Source organism: Nannobrachium achirus (genome assembly GCF_963921795.1).
Source record: "Nannobrachium achirus genome assembly, chromosome: 7".
Classification (NCBI taxonomy): domain Eukaryota; kingdom Metazoa; phylum Chordata; class Actinopteri; order Myctophiformes; family Myctophidae; genus Nannobrachium; species Nannobrachium achirus.
In genome coordinates this window covers 8,317,790-8,332,472 of record NC_137816.1, presented here as the reverse complement: position 1 = coordinate 8,332,472, position 14,683 = coordinate 8,317,790, and the positions used below count along the sequence as shown (strand labels likewise).

At 42.6% G+C, this 14,683-nt stretch overlaps 1 protein-coding gene across 2 annotated transcripts in view; it reads left to right on the top strand.

Annotated features, from left to right (window-relative positions):
- The first annotated feature begins 5,386 nt into the window (after positions 1-5,386).
- arnt2 (aryl-hydrocarbon receptor nuclear translocator 2) overlaps positions 5,387-14,683 on the top strand; it is a 136,450-nt gene continuing 127,153 nt past the window's right edge. For both annotated transcript variants that reach the window (XM_080729881.1, XM_080729880.1), the window contains exon 1: positions 5,387-5,523. In XM_080729881.1, coding sequence (XP_080586007.1) covers positions 5,493-5,523 — 31 coding nt within the window. In that variant the 5' untranslated portion in view covers positions 5,387-5,492. The remainder of the gene's footprint in view (positions 5,524-14,683) is intronic.

Genomic DNA, 14,683 nt, shown 5'->3' with positions numbered 1-14,683 from the left:
CCAATGGCCAGCACGTCCCTGAATGTCATGGAAAACAAGGTATACTCGCAGGTGGAATGTTAATATTTCTGTAAGCTGTCAAGGTGTGTTTGGCCATGAGCAATAGACCAGAACACAAAGCAGACAGGTTAATATAGACAGATGCGAACACGGTTGAAATCTGGTCGAAATGACATAAAAAACTCAATGCTGCTCTAATGCATGCCTCTCGCCCTTTCGTGAGCTTGGATTCCATATGTGCACACATAGTGCACACATTGCAATATCTATGACATGATACCTCAGCTGGGTTTTCATTCTGGTTCATGTTTTGTCTGAACCAAGTGCACATTTAATTCAGCAGTGTTTTCACCTTGGATTGGAAAACAATCACCAGATTTGTTTCCCAGTGCAATAACCAACTAAGAATGGCAGCAGGGGCAACTATGTTGGTCAAAGCACCCTGAAACCCCTCTATCTTGCTCTGTCCCTCTCACTCTGTCTAATACCCCGAGTTGGCTCATCTTATGCAAGTTTGCCAAATGTGTTGAGCTTTAATTGAAGCAGATAACAGACCAGACAGTTCAAAGGGCTATTTAAAGATTGATTCGCAGAGAGCAGACACTGCAATGATAAAACTGCGGGTATTTTAAGATCCGTCCAGAGCGGTCAGTCACTGTCACTGTAGTCATGCACTGCTGCCATTTCACGGTATTTTCCTGCTTCAGTCGTATATGATTTACCCCAAGGGAAATGTTAATGCTGAATTGTGTTCTCTATATTATTCCATACGGTCTTGTGATATTCTCCTCTGGTTTCTTTCACACAAACTCTGTGAGCTGTGCTCATTAGTAGTGAGTAAACAAGCTGGCTGTGGGCTCTAAGAAGTGATGCTTGAAGCATTGGAAAGAAAATAACAAGAAGACACTGTGTGTGTGTCCTTCCTTCTTGAGCTTCCAGGCTTCTTCTCGCCAAAACAAGACTCTGTGGTTCATCCAGAATGTAATCATATCCATATCCACTTCAGCACTCACTCAGCACTATAAGCAAACGGGACTACAGCAAGCAAACGAAGACAGCTAGGGTGCATGGTAAAATGTAAAACAGTGTTATAGTGTAAAAATGGACATAAGGGTCAATTTGTACACTCATCTATTCTAAATCATCACTTTTTGTTGTGCACAAGCACATAATGCAGGATTGTGCATGCACGCACACGCACGCACGCACGCACGCACGCACGCACGCACGCACGCACGCACGCACACACACACACACACACACACACACACACACACACACACACACACACACACACACACACACACACACACACACACACACACACACACACACACACACACACGCATACACACACACATAAACACAGTTACAGTTACTTTGCCATCATAGTCTACACTGCACCTCTGTGAATACGATAACCCCACAACAAAACATCGTCAACACACAGACCCACACAGAAACACACTTCTTAAAAAACTCAAAACCCCTGCATGACACAACAGTGTCTGCGAAAAAGATAATTGGAAACGTGACTCTCGTCCATCACACCACACCCTGCCTGGCCACCAAAACATGTTAAAAACTGTTGCTATACTGGCTGCCCAGGCAGCACAGGCACCCAGACAGACAGAGACAGAACGACAGAGACACAACATGAAACAGGTGGATAGCAGAGAGAATCTTCTCTTACCTGCTCTCCTCACATCCTGCGCTGCTGCTGCCTAAGGTAAGACGGCTGGCTCCTTGTGTGCACTGAGGAACCGCTTAGAGAGAGAGAGAGAGGAGACAGAGGAGGAGGGGGGGGAGAGAGAGAGAGAGAGAGAGAGAGGAGAGGCAGGAAGAGGAGAGGGAGGGAGGGGGAGGAGGGAGGGGAAGGGAAACAACGGTCGATGAGACGAAGTGGGGAGATGGAGAGAATAAGGGGTGGATGGCTGGACTGGTGAACGAAACAGGCTGCTGGATGCTGCATCCCCCTTTCTGCATAGTGAGCCCCCACATGCAGTAGCTGGGCTCGAAGGCTGTGCGCACACACACATGCACACGCACGCACGCACGCACGCACGCACACACACACACACTGTGTGATTGTGAGATATTTGCTTGTATTAAAGTATCAGATACAAGACAAGACAGAGGATTTACGGTCATCTCATGCATATCCTCCATGTCAAACCAGAAGCAAGGCAGTCTGCTGACGATGCTGCTAACTACACTGATCAACGATGAAGAAGACAAGATAAACAGAAGTTGGATAGGATGAATAAGATATGTAAGCACTAATATGCCGGCATACTGACAGAGTGAGAGAGAGGGAGGGAGGCAGAGAGAGAGAGAGAGAGAGAGAGAGAGAGAGAGATAATAGGCCATTATTCTCTGTGGGGTATTTCATACCCAATGGCAATTTTTGTGTATAATTGCCCCCGAAAACAAGTTCTGAACTTGCATTGGGAGCTGTTTTTGCTCTGCCAAGCTTAACACTGTCTTGACCCTGATTCTATTGCAGTATACTCCATGCACTGTGTGTTTTATTCATTTATTTTCAAGTTATTTTGATGATGGTGAGCAAAGAACCAACAAATCGTTAATCATATGAATGAACTCATTCAAAGGTTCAGGGGTAACTAACTCCCTTTGGACCCATGTATGAGGTAAAAACTAAAGAAAACAAAGGCAGCAGTTAGTGTTGGGTCTGACATTTGCAACATTTTAGTTTTTTAGGCTAGTGTTCGCATCTTTAAAGGGAAAAACCACCCATTTTCAATATTGAACTATGTCATTAATATAGCTTAGAGGAGTTGTGTGAAAAAAAAAGAAGTCCCCCCCCTTCTATGTTGCCTAGAACGGGATTATTGATTTTGGAGTTTGTATTGTATTGCAAAGTCCCCCCCCCCCCCTTCTATGTTGCCTAGAACTGGATTATTGATTTTGGGGTTTGTATTGCAAATCACACCGGTGTGATGTCATCACCGTGTGATTTGCAATACAAACCCCAAAATCAATCCTCCAGTTCTAGGCAACACAGAAGGGGGGGGGGGGACTTTTTTTTTTTTTAATTTCCACACAATTCCTCTAATTCAGTATTTCTCAACCACTGTGCCTGGGGAAGGTTCAAGTGTGCCCCTTGAAACTGCTTGAAAGCCAGTATTGTATTTATCATTTTAAAAATGATTTAAACTAGTGAAAACAGCTGATCTACAAGCACACAACGCCTCGCGGTGCGAGGCGTTGTGTGCTTGTAGATCTGCTGTTTTCACTACTGTTGTGCGACAGCCTTGTATGCTGAAGCAGGGCTTTACTTTACTTAAACGTACAAATTTGAAACTTGGAGATACAAGGTTTCTTCCCGACAGTGACGATATTTACACCCGCGTATTATTTTGGTGTGCCCATGGATTCTTGGGACATGAAAAGTGTGCCCATGCAGAGAAAAGGTTGAGAAACACTGCTAATTGGTATATTAATGACATAGTTCAATATTGAAAATGGGTGGTTTTCCCCTTTAAGGTCAGTGAAAAGAATGCTCGGGTAAATCTAGATTATTCAAATGGAAACTATGATATTTATTGCATGATGACCAGTAACTCAACTTTTCATTGGACCTGACAGTAATTCTCATGAATTACACATTATATTGTAATAACAGCTGTTTATTGTTTATTATACGCATCCCGAAACTGCCGCCTCAATGACAGCTATCTTCCCGGTGTCCAGACATGATGAATATACATTAATCATAATATAAAACAATTCACTATCAGTGTGTCACATACACATAAATATCTTAAATATTATTAAGTATCATATATATATATATCTTTGTATCTTCATGTTGCTGGCTTCCAATGAAAAAGAATGATTTGTTTTTGCCATTGTGAACAGCACACAGTAATAGACAACATGGTTTAAATGTAAGATATGTAAAGATAAGCCATTTGTACTTTTTCTGTTGTATGTGTCTATGGAGTTAACGTTACTCTAGCCTAATCCAATAGACCCCCAGGTGTGGTTATACTATGCAAATATATGTCTTCACTGTGTATTTTTGGTAACTTCCTGAACGCTGATACCCTCTGAGTCAAAAGGCCCAATTGAAATACACTGATTTAATGACTGATTTAACACTGTAGGTGATGTGGATAACTGCAGCTGGGTCACCACCCTCCTGACAACCAGGCATACTTTATGAACAGGTGGGTGTGGCCACATAAAAAGATCATTTAAACACTTTTTGTACACTTTTATGAAAAATAATCTTCCTCCAGGGATAGCCTATATGTGGCGGAGAGAGTCGCAGCCCCAGCCTGAAGCCTCAAAAGTCTTGTATCTGCTCTCGTTCCATAGGGATGTCACTTTGGAGTGATGGTTAAAATATTGGACTTTCACGCGAGAGACCCGGGTGCGAAACCGGGTGGGGAGGTTCGGATCACCTCCGTTACATTGGTGCCGTGACCCGGATCCGGGCTTCCCCGTAGGAGGAGGTTAAAGGGGGGTGAGTGTGGCGGAGAGAGTCGCAGCCCCAGCCTGAAGCCTCAAAAGTCTAGTATCTGCTCTGGTTCCATAGTGAAGTCCCTTTGGCGTGATGGTTAAGATATTGGACTTTCACGCGGGAGACCTGGGTTCGAAACCGGGTGGGGAGTTTCGGATCACCTTTGATAAATATATATATAGGTGGGTTGTCAATTTCAGCCAATTAGGAGATGGTAGAACTCATTTTATCAGCTTCAATTTTATAGGCTAATGATCCAGTTCCAATTTTGTCTGCTCATTTCTTTGTGTCATCACTCACTTCATTGGCACTTGTTTACCCTGAGTTATCTCTCCTGTTTGGATACCATTTCTTGTTTACTTAAAGAGCTTTGTTGGAGAAAAGAATACATAATAATAGAATACATAATAATACATAAGAATACATATTAATAAGAATATTATCCGAATATGGAACAACAAAATCATTTCACTTACAGTAGTCTACCCAACCTTTAAGTGATGTATCATGTAGGTTGTTGAAATGAAAACAATCTATGTTTTCTTCAGTAAGGGAACTGGGAAACAGAAACTATAAGAAACTCTAAAGGATGTTCCTGAAACTTCAGATTCGGTGTCCTACTTTCTTCTCCTCTTCATCATTAGCAACATAGTCAGACTATACAACATTAATTAATTCAAGTAGCCCAAAGTCTCGCGGTGCTACCATTCAGACATCTTGCATTTTTAGACTCGTCTAGGTAGGGATTTATTATATAGACTAGTCATTTCGATCCAACAAGCGACAACAAAAAAACACGGGTTTTGTGTGCTGCTTCTCCCTCTCCTGCGGATTATCTAATGAGTGTGTAGAGGGCGGCGACAGGCGGCTGGAGTGGACCGAGCCTCGCGTGCCAACCCCCCCACTGAGTGGATCGTCTCTCCCGGGGCTCTAGCAGCCTAACAGCAGCCGTATTGTGCGTCATCCTCATCGCTGCGTTTTGTTTTTCCCCCATCAAGGCAACATGGCAACTCCCGCCGCGGTCAACCCATCGGGTAAGAAGAACGCCTTCTTCGTGGCTTTGGTTTTAACCGAAACGGTGAATTTGAATGCGTTGACATTGTTTTAGATCGCTACGATCTTTAGACGTTTACCCGACAGGATCGAGGCCGCCTCGAACGAAGCCTCGCTCGGGGAGCATCATCCATCCCCTTCCCCCACAGGGCTCTCTGGAGGAGCCGAGCTCCACACACCGCTATTCTCTAAAAACGACATGGCTAAAATACGGTTTAGGAGGTTGAAATGGCGACGTTTAAATGTGTCTATTTAAAGTATTTTGGCTGCTTCTTATGGATGTAATCTGCTTTAGGTTTCCGGGCGTGCAAGCTTTAGAGTACGTGCTTTGATTTCTAGTCCCCAACAAGAACACACACACGCACACACAGCAGAGCTCTGTGATACAAAGCTTATTTTGCATATGCAGCTCGATGCCTAAAGCGCTCAACATGTTCTGGGTTCTTCTGATTCCGTTCATTTTTTTTGGACATCTCAAAGGGAGGCCAGCTGGCCACTGTGTGCCACAATGCCTCGCCTGTTGATTCCTTCTTTGACATACTTCAGTGGATATAATATAGAGTATATATGGCCAAAACACGACCAACGGTGCTGTGTAGCTCAAGGTTTGTTCGGGCCACTCTAATTTATGTATTTAAAAAAAGAAGCCCCATTTGATTCGTCTCGATACAAAATTTAAAGGCCCCTATTGTAAATATGAATGACCAGTTGACTTGAGCACGGCGAATTAATGCCACACGCACGACTTGGAGTGTAACCTTGCCAACCATGTTTGTTTAGAGTTTAGCTGTTACATTGTTTGATTGATTGAAGACTTTATTAGAAGTTTGCATGGGAAAAGGGTACAGTTGCATGACGGTACAGTTCACTGGTACAAGGTCAACTAAAAGGAGATCCTAGAAAAGCACTTGGCTTATTTACACAGGAAATCATTGATATAACATTGAATGACAGACGGATAGAACACAGTACTATGCAGTAGATATAGTCAGGGAAAAAAGGAAATTAAAAATATAAAACAGTGCAAACAATATACAGTATATAGGCCTACAGTAGGTAAATACAAAGACGGGTCAGTGGGAGTGTAAGGCTGGGCTAGGTTTGTTTTTACCAGTTGCAAACGGCTGCCGCCTGTAACAGTTGACATATTGGGTGCGGATTGGGTGTCACAGTTGTGTGTTGAACGCATCGTAAACTGACCCCATGTGTGTGAAAAGGTTGTTTTAAAGGGGGTGGGGGTTCACTGGGCCCCCCTTCAACAAACAAACATTGGAAGACTGATGGGGATGGGGAATGCTGTTGATAACTCCTAGTGTAGGAAACTGCTGCTTTAAAAGTGGTGGTCCATTAACTTTGTTATAAGCAGTTAAACTTGACTTTTCGAGCAAAGAATAAAGAATCCTTAAAGTAGGCCTCTGTCATCTTAATGACCACAATGGTATCTGGATTAAAGCATATATATGTATTATTATATTATTATCTATAGCAATTATTATCATTGCTATAGAGTGTTTGTTCAGTAACAGGATTCTCACCATCTCTCCAGAAAACATTTGCAGGTGGTTTGCCAATTTCAGCCAATCAGGAGATGGTACCCATTTATCAGCTTCATACAGTACATAGGCTAATGTTCCAGTTCCAATTTTGTCTTCTCATTTCTTTGTGTAATCACTCACTTCCATTGGCACTTGTTTAACCTGTATGAGTTATCTCTCCAGATTGGATATATCACAACCTGTATTTAAAGAGCTTGTTGAGAAAAAATAACACCCAATGTGAAGTGAGCGGTGGTCGTGCTTGCATAACGTCTTCAGCCTAGGATTTGAGTCTAGGATGTACAGGCTATGCTACACACACACGTTTTGCTATGGCAAAACGCGGAGGAAAAAGGCTACAGACACACGCACAGCCACTCTATGGAGCGGTTTACCATTGCTCAAAAAAAAAAAAAAAAAAAGACTGTTAAACTAACAGAGTAGCCTATCCGAATTCCGAATATGGAACTATTTAACACTTAGTCTACCCAACCTTTAAGTGATGTTGTAGGCTAAGTTGTTGAAAACAAGTTCAACCCATGTTTTTTTTTTTTTTTTTTTCAGTAAGGGAACTGAGAGACTGTAAGAACCCCTCTGGAATCGCAACAACAAAATAATCCTTAAAGTAGGCCTATGTCATCTTAATGATGTCACAATGGCAAAGAAATGATTCTGGTATCTGGATTAAAGAATGCTTTCTTTGTGGTTGCATGGAACCTGCACAGTAGAGAGAAAAAAAGCCCTCTGTGTCACCTCATTGGAAATGTAAATGAAGTAAAATAAATAAATAACTTGCAGGTTATTAGCACCTTGGGTGCATACAGAGTCCTAAGAGGAGATGGTGGTCAGAATGAACAATCAACAGATGGAAGAAAAAACATCTCCACCAGATAATTAACAGCATAGAAAATGCAGCAACACCTTTCCTAATACGAGAAGAGGGGACGGTACTACCAAAGCTATAATCTGCAGATGACCATCATGTGCATCATTTATAGGAAGGAAGCCTCTGTGTGATCTGACCAGCATTTACTGGCATCAAACCGGGTTATTAGAGGAAAGCCCTGTAGCAAGATTCCATGAAATGCGTTTGTTGTGGTTGTTTGAGAGAGCGGATAATATAAAGACCCATTGAGATGGATTGGGGAAGCGTGCAGGAAGATTACTCAGAGCTGGTACTTGTATGTGTGGCTGTGTGGCTTGCTTTTCCATCCGTTGACGACACCCAGTTAGCATTAAGTCGAACCTAATGCTGCTGCTCCCAGGTTGCTCCCACAGTGACAGGAGGACAAAGTTTGCGTCTGTGATCTGTCATCGGCCCTGCCCTGTAGCCCCTTCCATGCTAATAAGGTCAGGTGCGATGACTCCAGAGCATGTTGATGGTCATTAAAACACATGCATGGGAGAATGCTGTGTCATTGCAGGATTATCTGAAGCTGGCGGTTATCCTATTGGAGAAGAAGAGCGTGTGCAACATGGCGAGGGAAATGATCTGATGAGGGTTTGCGTGATTACTGAGCACATTAACCCATTTAGGCCTAGAATTATTGAATGCTTTAGCTATTGAAAAATAGCAGATATAAAGGCTGCAAACTTGTAGATCTGCTATTTTTGAAAAAAGTCGTGAAAATGTGTGCAAATCTTTGAATATATGTATTTTTAAAGCGAAAGTCTCTACTCTGTAACTCAAATTTTGCTTCTGGGTGGTCCCTGGAACTAAATATTTTGAGATGGGGGTCCGTGGCCAAATAAATATCAGTTTGAGGGTCCTTCACATGAAAAGGTTTGAGAACCACTGACACAGTACTGCTCTCAAGAACAGACTAACTGAGCTCCATTTAAGTGAAAAGGATCTTTTCTTTGACGATGGTTGGCCAGATTGCTGACATAGAAAGTTTAGAAACATAGGTTTTTCGAAAAAATAGAATAGAATAGAATCGGGTCAAAATTCAATTTTTCACGATTTTTCAAAAATAGCAGATCTACAAGCTCGCAGCGCGGCCGCGTGCCGCGCTGTGAGCTTGTATATATCAGTGACGTCAATACGTGCGCGTCCCGCGTCTCTGACGCATTCACGTTGCCTAGAGACGCATTCACGTCATTGTTCTGGGGTCCCACGGACGCATCGCCTCCATGGACCATTGGTGTCCACGTTAAAATAATTTACCACGTCGCGAAAAAAATAATATTTTAAAAAGTCCACAGACGCCACCATTGTTCATGGGTGAAGGCATGCTACTTGACCCTACGTTAACACAAATGAAATCCGCGTAGAAAGTCTTAAAACAGACGATAGAACTAAGACTGTGTGTGTTTTGAATCCACGACGCCATTTGTGCGACTGCGCTTGGTCACAGAATTCAATGGGTGCCTGAGTTTTAGCGTAGCACCGGGCCGCTCTCTGACCATAGTGGCACAGCGTGTTAGGTGATACACCGAAAAGGGTTCCCCCACAGAACGTGTAGCACGGCGCAGAAACGTGACGTCACGTCTCTGCACTGCAGCTCACTGCTCAGACAGCGACCCGCCTCCTTTCCCCTTCATTCAATAACAACTGGATATACAGTACACGCGCTATTGTTTATAGATGTGGTGGACATTGGACAACGTGTTAGAAGCCACACAGGTCTTCATTGCGTCTTTACAACAATAGCGACGATTAACGTTGTGGTGAACATGGTCAAATAACCTTTATTGGCTCAACTACAACACGGAGGAAGCAAGCTAGCCTAGCATGTATGCTATCTGAGACAGTCTATGTATGTAGCCTAGGCTGCCTAACTGTTTGATTGATTATAGCGTTTTCGTGGCAGCGCCGTCCATTTGGTGGTCCGCCGGGGCAGCGTACCACCGCGGCCGCCTGTGCCTTGCCCTCCCGCATCCATAGAGGGGTGGCACGTCCCTCTAGGATCAACCGTTCAAAACAAAAGTAGCCGATCTACAAGCAACCCAATCCACTGTTTTTGACCCAGTCCACTGGTTCTCTGTACAGCAGAGCAAACACAAGCACGCCATTCCATAGAAGCAGTAACAGTACAAACAGGAGACATCATCTCACTGAGAAGATCCATATATTATCGATGTATATAAAATAACAGGTGGCTGTTGATTATGAAGACTCGGTAAAAGCTTCTATCTGCGCCCCCAAGTGGTCAACATCCGATATTACCGGTTCGGTATAAAAAAAATCAAACCGTCACATGACTATTTGGAAGTATTAAAATTGTAAGATTTGGAATTGTGGTTCATTTCTTTCAGACACATTTCTACGTAACATGAACATAACCATATAATAACCAATTCAAGTTAAATGCTGCACTTTGTCAAAAATGACATGACGCGTTGAATTTTTGTGGGACCCATAAAATATCCCTGGGACTCATCCGAAAGACCCTTCGTGGGTCCTGGGGACTCATTACATTAAAAACCTATTAACATCACTGATATATCTGCTATTTTTCAATAGTTAAAGCATAAAATAATGATACACAATAATGTGTACCCGTTCTAAGCATAATTTCTCAGCACTATGAAACAGCAGCATCTCAATTCGATGGTATTACAAGTTCCAGAACAAACAGCCCACTTCTTCCGTGCCGTAATAATACTGGCTGTCATAATCTGATAAGACTAGGAGGATGTGATAATGGTGTGAATGGTTATGTTGATAGTTTTGGTTTTTAGACAATGTCTTGTGAAATAGTATGATTGCTGTTGGGCAATTTGCTACAGTCAGTCTGTTTGTGCAACTGACCTACGCTGTGGTGAGGTTGCGTAAACTCTGGGCTTTGTGTGTGTCTTATGTTGTGTATAAACACAATGTTATATTCTCCCTGGCTTCCTCCCTTACTCTTTGGGATTGTTTTGTTAAAGTGTGACCTACGTTTGCAACTCGTGTGCAGGCCGTAGGGTTGTCGTGCGCCCCTACAAATCAATTTGATAGATTGTGAGTTAGGATATGTGAAGTGGCAATGGAACAAGGTCCTTTTGCTTTAGGGAATTTAAAGTGGATCAGGCCAGGGTGTACGCCGGCCGTATGCAGGTGCATGTAGGTGCATGCAGGCTATAGTGCAGGTGCGTTCAAGTCAGGGCCGGATCTAGGCACAGGCAAGGGGGGCAATGCCCCCCTAAATGCCCTGTCTGCCCCACCATACATGATGGCATGCAAAAATTTAAAATGTCCAAAATGTTAAACTATTTGGAATGTTATGCTACAACTAAGTAGATGGATAGATAAACTGATAAGATATTAGAGAGAGAGAGATAGATAGGTGTAAGACCTGTTGTTTGTATTGCATGTTTTAGGTATAAGTGTGCCAAAATGCTTAGTTTTCTATGCATTTCGGGTCTTTTAGGGGGTTTGTCCCCCCGTTTTTTCCGCTCACGCCCACGCTTCGCTGCATAGGCTGGAGGTGTCCCCTCTATCATTTCTTCCTGCCCCACCTAGTGCTTAAGGCTAGATCCGGCCCTGGTTCAAGTTAATAGTTTACTGTCCGAGTGGGGTAAAGATGTCTTCTTTACCCCACTAGGATGAAGGGAGGGGAAAGAAGGACAGACGGACAACACATTAGAGAAACTCTCTTGTGTATCCGAGAGAAGTGACAGGACAAAGTAAGCGCTGATTCCCCCCTCCCTGATCTGAGAGCATTCTTTGATTTAATGCATTTGACCTCAGGGCTTTTTAATGACTGACCGAAGAAGATGTGGAAATGATTGAGTGGGGAAAACAACACATACTTTTCACTGTTCCAGGCGGTCTGCCATGGCACCGAGCACAGGCCTCTGAGGCAGCTAGCAGATCTACAGAGCAAAATTACAGATCCATTGTTACACTCTGATTTAAATGAACATTCAGTACTCTGCAGTGTAAGGAAACCTGCTCGGTTGCATGCATAGTACTATCAAGTAGGCTATAGCCTATGGCAGTATCTATTTTTTCATAACTTCATACCTTTCTGAATCCTGACATTTGACCGATCTATATTGTATTATAAATGGTATTTGTGTAAAAATGTTAGATAGATAGATACCTTTATTATCCCAAGTGGGAAATTCAGTTGTGTAATAATTGTGTAAAGAATAATGTAAAAGCTGAACTTCTGGTAATAGAACTCATGTCATTGTAGCTTCATAGCATTGCTAGCCTGGGGCCAGCCTAGATACTAATGCATCTAGCTAACTAACTGCAGTATCAGTATAATTCCCTCCTTGTTTTAACATGGCTGGGATGTCTAGCTCAGCTAGGCTATAGCATTGCAACAAGTCTGTCTAGCCTTCAGTGCTTTGTGTCAAATATAGAATTAGCCTAGCCAAACAAGACTTGGTTGGTTTATGGCCCACAGATGAATTAAATGAATAGATAAAATATGAGCGGCCTGCTTCCTGCATAACTTGCTGGAAGACCTGATGGCACGTGTTGCCACGGTACCGTGGATGCCAACATATCAGTGGACTGGACGTGAACGGAGATGTGTGGGTGGTGGTGACAGACTGGCAGTTGAATAAAATCAGGTGGCAAATAGGGCTGTCACAATTATTACATAATTGTCTAATCGTGATTTTTGGACATAATCGTGATTATTTGTCATAATCGTCATAATCGTTTCCATGTTGAAAAATGTTCATATATTTAAATAAAAGGTCAAAAATAGTGGAAATAGCAGGTCTACAAGCTCACAACGCGTCGCGATGCGACGCGTTGTGAGCTTGTAGATCGTCTATTTCCACTATCAATGTTCTTTTTTAAGTATAAAGTTGTCAAATATGTCAGTAATTATGTGTCATATCTACCATGTGCAACTTAAAAGCAGAAATGTAATTGTCAACGACAAAAACACAATTAAATCATTAATCGCAATTGTTTGAGTGACAAATAATCATCATGTAAAATGTCATATAAATCCGTACAGCCCTAGTGGCAAATAAACTGCTTTTAGTTGGGGTTAGGGTTAGAAGTCATCACAGGATAAAGTTATAAGTGGCTGGCAATATTGGAATATTGGAATGGGAACTTGGGGTAACGCACACCGACTGGTGGGTGCTGGTCTAAAGAGGCTTTAGTGGCTCAGGGGTAGAGTGGCCGACTGGCCGGCAGAGCGGCCAGATGGAAAACCGCAAGGTTCCCAGTTCGATCCCGGGCTCCCCCCGGGCTCCCCACCCGAACTTGTGTCCTTGAGCAAGACGCTGAACCCCTAATGGCTCCTGATGTGCTGGTTGGTGCCTTGCATGGGTTCCTCTTCCATCAGTGTATGAATGTGTGTGTGAATTGGTGAATGTAATGCACAATCTATGTAAAGTAGGGATGGACATCGGTATCGGCCAATATCAAAAATCGCCAGGTATGATATCAAACCGGCCCGAATCGGTGATTGGCAGGTCACTGACATAAATACCGGTTTTATGCCAATTGTGTCTATGGCACTGCACAGCATGATGCTCTGGTGCTGTAACTAAAGTAAACATTAGCAAGTAGCAGCCAGACTACTTAGTGGCAGCCTACATAATACAGATGGTGCTGATTACCTTTGCAATGTAAGGATATATTCCATAATCCTGTGTCAATGTCGTCTCCCTTATTGGTACTCAAATTGAAGTATGTCTTGTAGGCCTACTTGGCCTGAAAAAAAAAACTTGACCTTCATAAAAAAAAACTTGACCTTCATAAAACCGGTGGATCGGTATCGGCCAAGAATTTTGCAATCGGTCCATCTCTAATGTAAAGCGCTCTGTAATGCACCGTTTACCATTTATATAAATGCACAATTTTAGTTCACAAAAGGATAGAGCCCGCACACCAATGTGGGTACAAAATAACTTCTTTATTTGGGGCTAAAGAGGGGCCCAAATTGTCCGTCACCCCCACTTTGTGCCACCCCTACTGCCACTGCAGGTTTGAGAAATCCCCCTTGAGTCGTTTAAATGGGAACCCATTAAATCAAGTGTTCACAAGAAAATATTATATTGAATACAACAAACCAGTTAAAAACATTTAGAATAATGGTTACTTTTTATCTTTTCACCAGACAACAGTCTTAATGGCTTGTCTAGGCCTGTCAAAAGTTTTGTATTTTTCATATTTCAACTCGGTTTATCTTCGAAATAGAAGATGCAGGAACCAGAAATGGATTCTATTCGTTTTCCAAGGCAACGGCAACTGTGTGTTGAGTGCAACACCTGTGGAATACTTACACTACTGTAATCAATCAAGGAAATACTTTGATTTGTTTTTACTTTTGACAGTTTTGAGTCAATGTATTAATTTATTTATTAAGTAGCCGTGTAATAAGCGGGATAATGTATGGGTCAGCGGTCATTATCAAGCGGATGATAAAGCCACCTCCTCTCTGCGTCGCTGGCTAATAATCCTGTTGCTGACCATTACATTATCCCTTACATCAGGGGTGGGCAACCTTCACGATGGAGAGGGCCATTATATAGCCATTTTGGTTAGAACTGAATGAAAATAACTTTTTCAAGTTACTTCAAGTTTAAAATTATACTAAATATTTTTTCATGTGTCCAAATAAATTCCAAATATTATCCAATTATCTTGTGGCACCCCTGGACTGCCGTCACAGCACCCCAGGGTGCCCCGTCACCCACTTTG